Source organism: Leuciscus leuciscus, assembly GCF_965113295.1.
Source record: "Leuciscus leuciscus genome assembly, chromosome: 8".
Lineage (NCBI taxonomy): Eukaryota > Metazoa > Chordata > Actinopteri > Cypriniformes > Leuciscidae > Leuciscus > Leuciscus leuciscus.
Genome location: NC_138732.1, coordinates 25,534,311 through 25,549,812, shown reverse-complemented (window position 1 = coordinate 25,549,812; position 15,502 = coordinate 25,534,311). Strand labels below are relative to the sequence as shown.

The 15,502-nt window shown below is 36.2% G+C and overlaps 2 protein-coding genes across 2 annotated transcripts in view; both read right to left on the bottom strand.

Moving 5' to 3' along the window:
* Positions 1-16: 16 nt before the first annotated feature.
* On the bottom strand, positions 17-4,271 carry fgf1a (fibroblast growth factor 1a). Its single transcript, XM_082177773.1, has 3 exons — positions 3,968-4,271; positions 1,503-1,606; positions 17-1,420 (listed from the first exon to the last, which is right to left on the bottom strand). Exons 1-3 carry the CDS (start codon positions 4,107-4,109, stop codon positions 1,223-1,225), a joined length of 444 nt encoding a protein of 147 aa, XP_082033899.1. The 5' UTR covers positions 4,110-4,271; the 3' UTR covers positions 17-1,222.
* Positions 4,272-7,965: 3,694 nt separating this feature from the next.
* nr3c1 (nuclear receptor subfamily 3, group C, member 1 (glucocorticoid receptor)) overlaps positions 7,966-15,502 on the bottom strand; it is a 29,279-nt gene continuing 21,742 nt past the window's right edge. Inside the window, exons 3-9 of the mRNA XM_082177721.1 lie at positions 14,862-15,016; positions 12,356-12,472; positions 11,923-12,207; positions 11,700-11,844; positions 11,416-11,546; positions 11,119-11,276; positions 7,966-9,923 (exon numbers count right to left, since the gene is read on the bottom strand). Of these exons, the coding sequence (XP_082033847.1) occupies positions 9,771-9,923; positions 11,119-11,276; positions 11,416-11,546; positions 11,700-11,844; positions 11,923-12,207; positions 12,356-12,472; positions 14,862-15,016 (1,144 nt within the window). The 3' untranslated portion in view covers positions 7,966-9,770. The remainder of the gene's footprint in view (positions 9,924-11,118; positions 11,277-11,415; positions 11,547-11,699; positions 11,845-11,922; positions 12,208-12,355; positions 12,473-14,861; positions 15,017-15,502) is intronic.

The window sequence follows — 15,502 nt, the reverse complement described above, 5'->3', positions numbered from 1 at the left end:
TGAATATAAGTATTAATTTCCTTTCTTTTTTGATCTAATTAGCTTTTGAACATTATTTCTCACACACTGTTTAAACACCATCATTGCCACAGTGTCATCATTTTTACATCCTCAGTTGAAGATGAATTGCAGACTTTTACATATAAATATATTATTTTATATATAAATATAATAAATCAATTAAATATAAATATATTATGTGTGTTAAGATCAACTATAAACCGTTCTTTGGGTGTCGCTGTAAAAAATATCAATAAGTTATGACATGTTTTTGCATTGCTTTAACTCATTAAAATAAGTTAAGCAACCTTAATTATTCATGCAAGATTTAACTTTTTTTAAAGCCAGTTTAATGCAATTTAAGTTGAAATGACTTAAATTTTGAAGCACAATCAACTTGGATGTTTAAGGCAGCAACGTTTTACAGTATTGTCATATCTAAGTGTAGTAATGTTCACCATTCATTAATTAACAGTTATAACTACATAAATAAAGATATATATATCCATGACTCGGCACAGCTCACAGATTTATTGTGTTTAACATGATCCAGAAGTTCAATGACACAGCACTATAATCGTGCTATTACTGTGTTGTTCGAAAAAAGAAAAAATATAACAAATGCGATCAGACGCGTATATATGAATAAGAAAAAACATGAAATGGCAAAATTGAGATTGTTCAAACTAAAGAATCACTTCACAAATACAAAAAAATAAGTTACTATTACAGTAGTTTTATGTTTTTTTGTTGTCAGTGCATATTTGTGAATATTAACATGTTTGCATCCAAGAGTTAGTAAACTTCTGTCTGTATTGTATATTATGCTGCTTTCACTCCATGTCATAATTACCGTAATTTTGAGCGAACAACACGTGACGTTCTACTCAGAGCTGTTCACGTCATCGGACTGGGAATTATGCGTTTCAACCTTTTACAGTCTATGGTTTCAACACTATCAACAGCTAAATAAATCTGCAGCGGTCACGGTCCAAGTAGGAGCTCTCAGGAAACTCTCATTTTACAAGCTGTAATTACGAGGAAGCGAACACTTTTTACAAATGGAAATCTCATAATTACGGTAATTTCGACATGGCGTGAACGCACCTTTTCTGCCATAGCGAGTTAAAAGCGTTTTATGTGTAGTTAGTAGAGTAAGCCTGTGACTTGACAGTGGATTATGGTTATGCTATGTGATGATTACATTATAAGGTTTCAGGCCTCAGTCCTTTGCCTGGGTCACCTGTCGTGGGAGAAAGAAAATAGCTTTCTGCCCAATGTGTGTCCTTGGGCCTCGTTTCATTTTTCCATTCTTTTTTATTCCGACATACCAGTTTTCACCGTGCTTTTGAGACTGATATGTGTTGTAGTGGTTTTCCTCCATCCTCTCCAAGAAAAAACTTTCATCCGTTACTAATGACTGCAGAGACAGAAAAGCACACATAATAGTCGTGCAAATGCTGATGCATCTCTTTGTATCAGAAAGGTTTCTTTATACTTACTGAAGCGTACAGCTTGCCATCTTCATTCATAGAGAGGTAAAGTCCTGCCTCTGTTCCTTCAATGACCACCACTCCTGGACTTGTTGCTTTTATGCGCAGTATGCCTTTAAAACCACACACACACAAATATGTGGGAGGATTATTAAAAGGCAGATTCCAGAACAGTGTCCCACATACTGTATGCATCCCGTGATACAAGGAACAGAAGATCAAGGACAAATGTTTTCGAGGATGAAGTCAGATTATTAACAAGACTAGAACCATGTTTTACAGCAATCTCCATTTTTTTTATTTCAGATTGCAGGTTTATGTACATGGATTAATTTATGTAAAATAGAGATATCTTTTTAACATACATGAACCACTGAAATGTGGCATTATTTATAGTATATACAGTATGCCTCTCATTTCCCCACACACTCATACTCCCATATTTTTATTCAATAATATTTTTTATTTAATATTTTGTGTTATGAGGGAATTTAAAGTACTAAGTTGTATAGCGTAATAAAATGTAATTTTGTGTCAAAATCATGGAAATAATTCATTTTTATCATATTGTTTACTATATTTATTTGCTTGGTCAGTGTCGTTGTGAGTTTAGGTTCTTTTGCTGTTATGTTGTAAGGACCTTTGAAATAACTGAAATGGTTAGGTCAACCAAAAATGACATTTCTGTTATTAATTACTCACCCTCATGTCGATCCAAACCCGTAAGACCTTCGTTCATCTTCAGAACACAGATTAAGATATTTTTTGATGAAATCCAAGCTTTCAGCAATTTAATTACCATTTTAAAGGGCAAGAAAGGTAGTAAAGACATCGATAAAAAAAATTCCATTTGACCACAGTGGTTCAACCTTAATTTTATGAAGCGACGAGAATACTTTTTGTGCGCAAACCCACCTCCACAATGGTTGCATATGTGCACTGGAACAATCCTTCCTAAAGCGCATTAAACTTTCGTTTACAAAGACGTGACTTGACCATTGACTTGGAGTTGGACAAAAACTACGATAAAACTGGTGGAAAGCATCTTTTGCAGCGATTTTTGTGTGAGCATATCAGTGAACACCCACTGCTACCTTTCTGCTACCACCCACTGCAACCACAGAAACCGAAAATTCTCGGGCCAGCAGCATGTGTCCAAATTTCAATCTTAACCATTGTATTTCATCAGAAACGATCTGAAAACGAGGCTTTAAGTGTAAAATACCGAACTTGTCCTTTAATGTTCAAAAACATATTATTTTGCACATAGCCTACTGTACATTATTGCAGCTCCTCTATTCCCAGTCTGTCTGAATCATAGGTCTGAATGAAACACTGATTTAATTTTTACAAAGCCCCTCCTTCTGAAAAGCTCAGAGTGCTCTGATTGGCCAGCTGACCCAGTGCGTTAATTGTGATTGGCCAAAAAAACACCTCAATTGTGTGTCGGAAATGTAACTTCAGCTTCTGAAGTATAAAAAAAGCATTTGTAAACACACAGTTAATAATAACATTGTCATTTTGTTGTATCAGTTCGAGTCATATTCTGAAAATGCAGATCAAGCCTATCGATCGGAACCAACATTGGAGGCACGAGTCACGACTTGAGCAGAATGTTTACTGTGGTAGGCCTACAGTTAGTCTTTAAACCTGCATTGTACCAAAGACTATAGAATTACACTTAAAGAGACTTTGGTTGTACTAAGCTGTCCTCTGTAAAATGCGCTGTGCACAAGCAAACGTTTGGGTTACTGCTCAGGGAGCTTTATAAATAAATAATATTCCTAATGTCATCCGTTTTTGCAAGGCCAAAGCAATCGACGTTGCATTCACATACAAACGCATAGCGTCTCCACGACAACCACACTGCAATTACCTGAAGCCTCGACTTCTCTTTTTGTGTGTAACACTGTGACGTGGACCTTTGAGGAAATAATACCTGGACTTCAATCGAGCGTTTGGGCAGGTCTGGATCAGTGTTACTTTTAGATAGAATAAATCCATGTTTGGGAGACTATGAGCTTTGTAACTTTGCAGATCTTGTACATGCATAAACAAATATTACACACTAAAGAAAAAAGAAAACATTCAAAAGCACCAAATGACCCATTTAAGGACCACTTAACCTATAGCTATAAGTTAGTTCTGTTATTTTTAAAAAGGAAAAATATGATTTTTCTGGACAAGGCACAATAAAAATATTGTCTAAAAGTAGCATGTTTAAATGAAATTAGCTGTATAATCATTCTTAATTAGGCATTATTAACATTCTATGAATGTGTGTTTCCTACTTTATTATTCTTTTCTGTACTTTATTATTATCATTCAGTTGCGTATCAGCACACACTGCGGCTCTTGTTTAGCACCCATAAAACTGTTGTTTACTGAACTCCTGCAGAGAAACACGTTATCATAACGCTATTATAATGCCGCTGTGTGAAAGAGTCATGGCACAGACATGCAGCATTACTCACTGTAGACGTTTTCCTCTCGAGCTCCAGCCACTGTCCCGTCCGCCAGGATCTGAAGGTGATATCCTCCATTCATACAGTACAGCCGCGAGAGCTTCTTATAGTCGGGCGGGTTGAATTTCACTGCAATATCGGCCTCGGTCATGCCTACTATTTAATGATCTATTCTGAGCTCGGCCCTGTTTGAAAACAGAAAATGACCGTGACTCAAACCTGGCGAGTTGCTTGCTTGCAGCTTTTCAGGGCAGCTGGCTCGGAACGTGCATATACGATGGTCGAAAATGCTGTCTAGATAGGCAGCTCAGCAGGTTTGAGACACGGTTAATAATGCTGAAGCTGCAGGGGACGAGGAACGGTTTGTATTCATTAACCGGGACTTAAGATTTGCCTTGGCTGTTTCACATATCAGTATGAAATCCCAGGGGAAAAAACACACACACACACACACACACACACACACACACACACACACACACACACACACACACACACACACACACACACACACACACACACACAATATATAGTGGTTTATTTTTTAGTAATGAATATTAAGAAGTTAGGGTTACTCCATTTAACCTCCATTTTCTTTTTAAAATGGCTCACTGCATGCTGGTTACACTATAATTTTCTACCACTAACATTTTATTTTACATTTTCCTTGGTACACGTTACGTGTATTTCCTGTAGTAATAGGAGTAAATTATGCATAATTACCTGTGATTAACCCTAAACCAAAGGGGAATATTACAAATTCAAGACAAGTACATTGTGATGGAGATGGATTTTAATGTGTGCAACCTGTTTAAATTCAAAACAGTAGATGTTATCAGCTCTTTTATTTTAGGCATTTGGGCCATGCCATTTCAACTTTTATCTTTTTAACTATGTCCAGATTTAAATATGAAAAGCTGAAAGATTTTTGAATAGTGGATTATTTCGAATTCTAAAAAATAAAGAGGGATGTAACTATATCGCATCACCATATATCGCAATACACATATGCAACAATATGCATTGTGGATAGCAGTGTTGGGGGAAGAGACTTTTAAAAATAATGCTACAATATTATGTTACTCCCTAAAAAAGTAACTAAATGCGTTATTGAGTTACTTTTTATGGAAAGTAATGCATTGTTTTACTTTTGCATTAGCCTACTTTTTCCTTATTGGGGCTGGGCTTACTTGTTTGTTTTGTAATATATATATATATATATATATATATATACTTTAAAAGTTATATTTTTGACAAATGTAAAGGCCCTTTCACACAAAAAATTAAACGAATAAGCCTGATGGAAATGCAAGTTCACTCCTGTACAGTAGAGGGCGCAGCTCCAACAAACCTTACATCTGTGCTGCCGTTCTGGATCGCAGAAGAATAGGACTCAGGAGAAGAAAGTTCAGAAGTTCTGTTTATTCAGCAATAAAAACAAACAAACACAAATGTGATGTTTAACTACGGTAATTTTTGCTTATTCGTATGGCTGGGTTATCAAAGGTCAGCAGCAAAGACATTGATTAATAAAGTGAGATTAAATGCATAAAGTATATTTGTGTTATTTAACATTTAATTATTGCAGGTTTGCAATAATATTCAGTTTGCATTTCACTGTTTTTATCCATTTTGAGGAATTACTGAATCTGTTTTTGTGCAAGTACGATCTTTAGTCTAGTTTAAACTACAAAAACCATCATGTTTACACAACGCCTCTGCCCTTATTCCCCATTTCTCTCAATATGGGGACAGGAGAGCTGTCAGTCAATGAATGGGGAAACAAAGTAACTTGCGTTACTTGTTTGAAAAAGTAACTCAGATATTTTGTTGTAAATGAAAAAGTAATGTGTTACTTTACTAGTTACTTGAAAAAGTAATCTGATTACATAACTTGCGTTACTTGTGGATAGTTCGCCCAAAATGAACGTTTAGAGATTTAATTTAGCATCAGATGTTATGGCACATTAAATATGGTAAGGTGGTAAACATAGTTTCTATTTTTAATAATTATAAATAAATAATAAATAAAATACATTGTTTAACTGTTTACTACGGAAGCCCTGAACCGCAACGTAAAAAAATAAAATAATCCCCCCCCCCAAAAAAAAAAATTATGTAAAAAAAAAAAAATGCTATCATTTCGAGATTAAAGTCGAAATGTTTCGAGATTAAAGTCGAAATGTTTCGAGATTAAAGTCGAAATGTTTCGAGATTAAAGTCGAAATGTTTCGAGATTAAAGTCGAAATGTTTCGAGATTAAAGTCGAAATGTTTCGAGATTAAAGTCGAAATGTTTCGAGATTAAAGTCGAAATGTTTCGAGATTAAAGTCGAAATGTTTCGAGATTAAAGTCGAAATCTTTCGAGATTAAAGTCGAAATCTTTCGAGATTAAAGTCGAAATCTTTCGAGATTAAAGTCGAAATGTTTCGAGAATAAAGTCTTCCGTAGAAGTTGTGTGTGTGCTTGCCGTTATTTCACATTGCCGCACAGGCATTCATGCGTGTGCATGTGTGTAAATACATGCGCTTGTGAAGTCGAACTGCCGTCTATAATAGACACCGTACGTTCTGGATACATTTTAAGTGCATCATTCTGTATCCAATCATTTGGCCGGATCCCGTGATTTCCTCAAATATAATAACCACTGGTGGTTGAGGAAAGATTCCCTGAAATGATTGTAAAGCGCTTTTAAGTGTAGGCCTACAGTAGACATATGAAAGCGCTATATAAATGCCTCATTCATGCATTCATTCATTCATTCATAAAGCTGGATATCTTGATCCAGTCTGACAGTATATTTTATAAAGTCCTATAGCCTAATGTCATGTTGTAGAATATCCCTTTGTTGAAAGCCCAGATAAAAGTAAAAAGCTATTATTTTGTATAGATCCAGTTCACACACACACACACACGCACACGCATGTGCGGCAATGTGAAATAACGGCAAGCACACACACAACTTCTACGGAAGACTTTATTCTCGAAAGATTTCGACTTTAATCTCGAAAGATTTCGACTTTAATCTCGAAAGATTTCGACTTTAATCTCGAAACATTTCGACTTTAATCTCGAAACATTTCGACTTTAATCTCGAAACATTTCGACTTTAATCTCGAAACATTTCGACTTTAATCTCGAAACATTTCGACTTTAATCTCGAAACATTTCGACTTTAATCTCGAAACATTTCGACTTTAATCTCGAAACATTTCGACTTTAATCTCGAAACATTTCGACTTTAATCTCGAAACATTTCGACTTTAATCTCGAAACATTTCGACTTTAATCTCGAAACATTTCGACTTTAATCTCGAAACATTTCGACTTTAATCTCGAAACATTTCGACTTTAATCTCGAAACATTTCGACTTTAATCTCGAAACATTTCGACTTTAATCTCGAAACATTTCGACTTTAATCTCGAAACATTTCGACTTTAATCTCGAAACATTTCGACTTTAATCTCGAAACATTTCGACTTTAATCTCGAAACATTTCGACTTTAATCTCGAAACATTTCGACTTTAATCTCGAAACATTTCGACTTTAATCTCGAAACATTTCGACTTTAATCTCGAAACATTTCGACTTTAATCTCGAAATGATAGCATTTTTTTTTTTTTACATTTTTTTTTTTTTTTTTACATTTTTTTTTTTTTTTTTTTACGTATTATTATTATTTTTTACGTTGCGGTTCAGGGCTTCCGTAGTTTACCTACGTGTTGGAATAATAAAAATAAACAGACCATTTTAAATCCATTTTAGTTTTGTTCAAAATACTGTCCGAGTATCATATCGCGAGATCAGTATCGAACCGAATCGTGACGAGTGTAGTTTGTTACACAAAAAATTTTATTTTTATTGACTTTTTTTTTACCTCTTTGTTAGCTGAGCCTCACCCCATAAGAGGTGAGACAACCAAGCACATGTTGAAATGACTGACAAGGCAGCCTGAATCACTGCATGAAGTTAAAGCCCAACCCAACATAACAGGCCACTCCTGATTCTATAGGGTCTAAGAGAACATTTTATTAGACATTTTGCAAAAGTTCATGTAAATACATCTGTTTATTTGTATCATATATATCTGTAGGAACAGAAGAGCAAAGTGAAAAGTGCTGCTCAGATACTGATTAGAATTTGAAAACAAGTGTTGATCGCTAAATCTGTACCACACAATGCTATGCTAAGCAGCTTGAAGCTGGAGATATCATCTGATTTTATTCATGTATTAAGCTTCCACAGAAGAAATGTAAAATATTCTTATCTTCTCTTTTCCCTCTCTTGAATACATATACCTTTGACAGCTGTTAAGACAAGCACAGTTTTAGATTGTACAAATTGAAAGCAGTATATGTTTGGCACAGAAATAACAGATTGCAACAATACAGGTGAGTAGAAATTCCCAGAGTTAACCATGCTCCTGCGCCACAGTTTGACTGAATGAACCATCAGACAGCCAAGGTTAGTTTTACGGATTAGTCTAGACCTGATAAAAAAAAAAAAAAAACGGGTTAAAGAACATACGCCGCTGTACAGAATCTAAAGATTCTGAGAAGTGCTGAAAATATAAATGAAATGGGCCTGAGTTGATGTTTGGTGTAGCTGAGCACGATTGTACTGTATCTGACAATTAAAAACATCTGTTTTTTATGAATTCAGAAGGTTATAGGTAATCTGCATCCTTTGTTTTGGTTGTATACAGTGGCATTACTATGTAAGCCAGCAACAATAAAGGAACAGTTACGACACACACACTAAAACAAAACCGACAAAAATGTTTCACATTGCATAATTCCTATATGAATTAACAGGCGAAATTAATAATAAATGGCTTTCTTTGACATGATGAATACATCTCTCTGCAGAACAAACCTACACCAGCCCCTTTAAAGCATTTACAAGGAGTGAAAGTGCTAGATTTGCATTTCTCGACTGACCAATCAGTGTAAAAATAAACGTTAGCATCTCCATGTCTTATCAATAAGAATCACTTCTTCTGATTACAAAGCTGCCAAAAAAACAAAAACAGCCATTATTAAAATTACAAGTGCAAGTGGGTATAAAAGTACAATCAACTATGAAGAAGTCCTAACACAATGGGTGCCAGATGTCTGGTGCGGACGAGTCAAGAGAACGGCTAAAAAGGAAACAAGCTAAAAAAAAGGCACATATTTTCCCTTTTTCTGTATATATGTAATTCTGTTGACGACATGACTTGTTTTAAAACTGTGAAGATATGTAGTTGTTATACAAAATGCATTTAATTTTTTCAAACCAAGCTGAAGCCATTATCTCTGTACATATTTTTTGAAATGATTATTTGAAACTGTTATCATCCGTAGTTAAAAAGTATGATATCTGAAGATAATCTGACGTAAAATAAACTATATAATCTGTGCATACTGGACTGTAAGTGCTGTGGTGCAGCATCTGCTCCAAAAATAAAAGATGTGAGGAACTCTACATAGTAAGTGATCTTAGACAATTTGATTTCTTCTATTGATAGTTGATGCTGGGAGTCAAACACCTGAGACGACATGTATGGGATAACCTATCTGTGAGATTCACGGTTACGTAATTTCAACAGTTCAGCCATTTGTTAGCTTTTTTAGAACCTCTCTAATTACCCGTCTCTTCCTCCGACTCCACTGTATTCTGGTCAATCGTGGAGTTCTGTGCTGGGTTGCATACTGTCCCGCCCCTCACCCTCCCTGCGCCTCCCTCTCGCTCTGCTGTCTCGGGTGGAGTGGGAGTGAGGGGATGGTTTGGATGTTTAAGGCATTGTGTCCTGCTGCTGGGAGGAGATTCACTTCTGGTGAAAGAGCAGCGCCTTGACACTCCCGGCTTTGAATTTTGGTAACTGATTGCTGATGATCTCCGCAAGCATTTCGGGAAACTCCACGCTGAGGGATTTATTCACAAACGTGAAGAAACAGAAGTTCAGGAGTCCACCCACCATCTGAAGAGACACAGAGGGGTTAGAGATTCAAACTTTGTAAACAGCATTTGTAATGGACTCTACTTGTATTTCCGAGTTATAGAATTGGTTAATATTTTTTTTATGTCTCGGTTTCATCAAATGAAGAGTTAATTTAGAAGTGGAGGAAGCTGATACATTTTGAAAGAAATAACTACTTTTATTCAAGCAAGGATGCATTAAAAGTGTCTTGGAAAAAATTTAGCAGTTCTCACAAAAATATTAAACAGCACAGCTGTTTTCAACATTGATAATAAAAATAAATGTCTCTTGAGCAGCGAATCATCATATTAGAATGATTTCTGAAGGATCGTGTGACACTGAAGACTGGAGTAATGATGCTGGAAATTCAACTTTGCATCACATGAATAAATTACATTTAAAAATATGTTCAAATAGAAAACAATTATTTTAAGCTGTAATAATATTTCAGTTTTTACTGCATTTTTGATCAAATAACTGCAATCTTGGTTTTCTTATCAGACTAATATGTGCTGACGAACGTCACAATGAAAGGCACATCAAAAAATAGGGCCAATTATGAATTAACAAAAAGATAAACAATAGACATTTGCTCTGTTTCAAAACCTAGTGAGTTGCCTCAGTAGCTGCATCATAGGCAAACTCCAGATGTGAAGGCGGTTTCAAAAAGCAAGCATAAATATGACATGCTGCCTATTATATGATACCTCTTCTAAGGTAGCATAGCATATGTACTTTGCAGTGAAGCGAATCCCAAAAGGCATTAGCAAAAATTCAGTGAAAGAAATCCATCCAAGATGGCGTACAACATTTTGGACAGGATTACTGTATTTCATTCAATGCTGAAAGTATCAATTAAAAAATATTTTACTATAATATATAGTATAAAGCTGTTAATTTAGTCATATTTAATTGATTTAATATAGTGTAGTCTATAATCTAAAATATAAAAAAAATGTGTGTGTGCCATGTATTTCCATGCTTATTAGAGTATTGTATCATTATCTTAGCAACATGCAATGCTCCACTGGGATAAATTGCTGAATTGAGTCTTCCGAACGGTATTAGTATGTGTTCTATATTAGTCCATCTCGGTTCGGATGCTGCCTTAGAAGGTAGACAGACAGGCAGCTCACTGGGGTTTGGAGCAGAGCCATACTTTTCTATGTGAATTATTTAGGATAAACTGCATTACATCGTGCATGGAGTCCAGTAGCTTAGTGAGCTGATAGAATCGCTGCCAGTTCTGGCTGGAGTTCTCCTCTCTCTTCACAATGGCCTTGCCCAGTTCTTTAATGTAAGACATTCGTAGCTCATCAAACACTGACTGGCTCTTCAAACCATCCTTCGGTACTGAGAAACCACAGAAACATAAAAAGGTACAATTATGTTGCTTTGTTAAGCTCATTTGACACCAAGTGAATACAATCTGGTTTCTCTGGGAACCTGAAACCATATATATTATGGATCAATGGCTTCTAAAGTAGCTCACCTGTGCTCAGGAGAAGAAGGACTTTCATGCACAGGTACTCCTCATTGGACACTTGCAGTCTCACAAACTCACTGGAGATCTTCAGCATCTGTTCACACTGATCATTCATGTAGGGCAACTTCATCCTCTCTCTGTGGACAGAGACAAATAACTCTTATTTGTGCTTATATGGGCAGTAAAACTTCCAAAGTAAAAGATGTTACTATAAAACGGATAGTTCCAGTCTAAACATTGGGTGCTTATTGCTTTGTTAAAGCACATGGCGTGTTAAATGAGACACATACTCATTGATTACTAGGTCCGGTGCGAAACACAGCATGTTTCCATTACACTGCTGGTATGATCTCCAACCTAGTCCAAAAGACATGAGGAACAGCCAGGAACTTTGCAGGAGGGTCATCTGATCGTCCAGGTGAAGGTTCCGGAAGCCTAAAAAGGGCAAAATAGAGGTTTTTAGTATGTTCTGTGATCTTCCACAGGACTTTTTGAAGACATCCTAAGTTGTACCTGGCAGAGCTTTGGCCCATTTGACCGCAGAGATGACTTGCCGGCCGCCCAGCCTGTTCAGAGTGGTCATGAGGCGGGTGGACGTGTCAGGTATGGTGCCGTCGTATCCGGCATAGATAGTGTCCGGCTCAATGGCCTTTAGTAGTGACAGCATGGTGGGCACCAGCTGAGGCATGGGTTTGGGTACCAGTGCCCGGGCCTCGGGCAGTGGGGGAAGATTGCGCTCTGGAATCGTCGGCTGCTGGATTACCTTGCCTGTTTGACGCCCCTTCTTGGTTTTACGGGCTGAGCAGTGAATGAGGAAAGTTTAGAACAGTCAGTTCTCAAACTTTATGCATTTCCCTTGATTAAACTTTACATTTGTTATAAATCTAGACTGACATTTGGGTACACACTGGTATAATTATGTAATAAGTGCAACATTTCATGTTACCCTCTAGGTTCATGCCTGCCATGAGGCATTTGCGGAAACGACAGGCAGGGCAGTTCTTCCGGCGGATTTTGTCAATGATGCAATCGTTCCGTCCAGCGCACAGGTAATTGTGTTGCCCTATGAGAATCAAGTGTAGTGGGGATTAGACAGGACGTCTTTCAAAAATCCCTCATCACGCACAGGAGCTGTCAAACATTGTCCTAAAACCCACTGCATGAATTTGCTGCTTTTTTAAATAAACCAATATGCACAATGAACATTTCGGCCTCTAAAATATATGCTAGCCTAATTAACAGAAAATCCTTTTCAAGTTATTTGTCTGCATATTATCCAAATGCATTTCCTCTGTCAAGCAGAGACACATTTCAACGCCCACAGAATAAAAGGCGCTTTGACCGATGAATGACACAGTATGAGTCACTTGAGATAGACATGCAGTGAGAAGTCAGATCATGCTGTAAGGACGAGGTCTCTAACTCTACCTAATCAGGTAAAGGAGGACAGAGGCAAAGAATATCACATATTTTTGTTCCCACCACTGATTTGTCTTGATCACCAGCCTTAAGCTTGTGTGGAAAAGTAATGTGCTTCATTGTATTGCATGTGTAATTGTAGTGTTCTTCAACTATTTAAAATAAAACTTGAGTATACTTTCAGTACGACTGTTTCTTAACACACTTAAGTACACTTTTACATTTTAAATTGTGTTTAAATAATCTTTTGTTGTGCTTTTAAAAATGTACATATTAAAGGTGGGGTATGTAATTCTCTTTTTTGGCCATTTTTTCAAAATAACTTGAAATCCTATTCCTAACCCACTTACAGCCACTGAGTTAGAAGCACTGAAATGAAAATTAAGCAATTTAATCATCTGTGGAACGGGCAGGACTCGAAAAACTCCAGCCAATCATTTCCAAGACCACCTAGAATCATTGGACAGTAAGTGCGTCAATCAAACGGTCGTACCATCCCCCCCTCCCCCTCATGTTCTTTGAATGGGTGGAGTCAAAGGAAAGAAGGTAGGACCATTTGAGTTGTGTATTTTCAAAATATGCTGGCTGTTTTGCAAATCACATACCCCACCTTTAAAGCACATGTAAAATACTTGATAATAATTTTCACTGTAGTGTATTTAATTTTAAAGTTTTAAATGTGCTAAAATGCAACTTAATCATTACAAATGTATAAGTACAAATATATTTAAATACATGATGTGCACATTTCAATATAAAGAGATTACGGTATATTTTAGTTGACCCTAAACGCTCGTCAGCACATTCGGCTAGGGGTGGGCGATATACCAGTAGACACGATTAACCGGTATAAATTTGTCAACCGGTCTCAAACACACAGTTTGAACAGTTCACAGTTCTCTTCCTTCACAAAAGCATGTAACCAATCCAGTCAACGTGCAACATATCATTATTTCTAAGGATTTTTCGAAGGCAGCTGTCTGACAGGTGAACGGGAACATGGCTTGATAATGTAGTCAAGTCAAGGCTTTAATATATTGGCCAAATTTTCTTATTGGGCCAAAAATGATAACATTATAAATGAACAAACCAATATAGTGGCCGATATATTGTGCATCCCTAGTATCAACTGAGGGTGCTCTTGCTTTGTTTTGAGGGTGCTTAGCAGAAAGAAAACGCATGTGAATCAGTATATTGAAACCCTGCTGTCGTCATTAATGTTCTGAGAAAATCTCTCACTGCTCTTCACTGAATCACTTTTGAAACTTTAATAAGAATTTTATTTACACAGTGAAGACTATGCAGTGTTTTTAATATACATTTGATTACTTTATAAAAATTGTGTAGTATTTCTTATTTCTAGTTCTTATTTCGTTTTTTAGGTACAGTAGGTCTATTAAATTTGTTTCTGTTCTATTGTAGTTTGCTTTACTATATGCTTGTAATTAGTTTCCTTTAGTTTTTATCACTGTTTACTTGTCTTCAGTAAGCTTGAGTTTTTTTTTAAACTTAGGCCAGCATTAGTTTTGTAACAATAAATTGAAATTTATGACAAGAATTATGAAATTTCAAAGGTATCAGAAATGTTGATATAATAACCTTATTTAAAGCAAGCAACTAAAACGTGATATGTATCGTTATCGTAAAAATAAAAATAATAATAATAAATCATATCGTGACAAAATTACTCGTATCGTAATAATATTTTGGTCATATCGCCTAGCCCTATATTCAGTAGTACACTTTAACCATATTTCAAAGACAATATTAGTAATTATAACATTACATATGATTATACAAGTCCTACTTAAGTGGTTTAAAAAGCTCAGCTGGTTGCTTTTAATATAATTTAAATTATAATACATTTTCATTTATTTGCAATATATGCACAAAACATTACATTCAGTTTGCACTTAAGTATTTCTGTAATAAGTACTCTTTTTAAAAGTAAGCTAAAGTGTATGCACAATAAATACAGCAATGGATGCCCACAGATATAAAACAAGGATACAGGTGTATCAGGCCTTCCTCACCTTCAACTGCTCTCTTAAAGAAGACTTTACAGCTTCCACAGGTGAGGACTCCATAATGGCAGCCCGAAGCTTCATCCGAGCACACCAGACAGATTTTGTGTACGCCGGTGCTGGACTTTCCAACAGCCGAGGATGTGGCAGTGCTGTCTTCAGGCCTGAAACACACAGAACACATGTATATTAATGTACAGGAAAAATATTGTTCGAAGATTTTAAATAATAATTAACATTGTTCAATGGGAATGACAAGAACCAATCATCAGCTATACAAATTCATTTATTTATCACTGAAAACATGATTCTGAAAACAAAATTTTCATTGAAATATCTTTATCATAAGAAGTTAGAAGCCAGTGCAATGATTACCAAACATAATAAAGACTGGCCACCAGGGGGCGACGGCTGAATGTAGCCAAAACACTTAGCCCTGCTCCACCTCCACACTGGCTGCATGAAGACACATTTGCAACGCCTACACGCATTCGGCGTGAGAAAAGGACAGAATACAAGTAGGCCTTCACAGCGTAGTAGAAATAAAATAAACGGTGGCTTGCATGCAAATCCATCAAGTGAAGCAAAGCAAAAAGGAGGAGAGTACAGTTGCATATCCTCTTTAGACAGCACGAACATGTTTCCATGCA

Bases quoted from the DNA above. Each gene is read 5' to 3' on its own strand.
- fgf1a (XM_082177773.1), bottom strand. From the start codon at position 4,109: ATGACCGAGGCCGATATTGCAGTGAAATTCAACCCGCCCGACTATAAG. The intron at 1,607-3,967 runs GTGAGTAATGCT...GTGGTTTTAAAG, and splicing joins TCGAGAGGAAAACGTCTACA to GCATACTGCGCATAAAAGCA. The intron at 1,421-1,502 runs GTAAGTATAAAG...CTGTCTCTGCAG, and splicing joins ATGGCAAGCTGTACGCTTCA to TCATTAGTAACGGATGAAAG.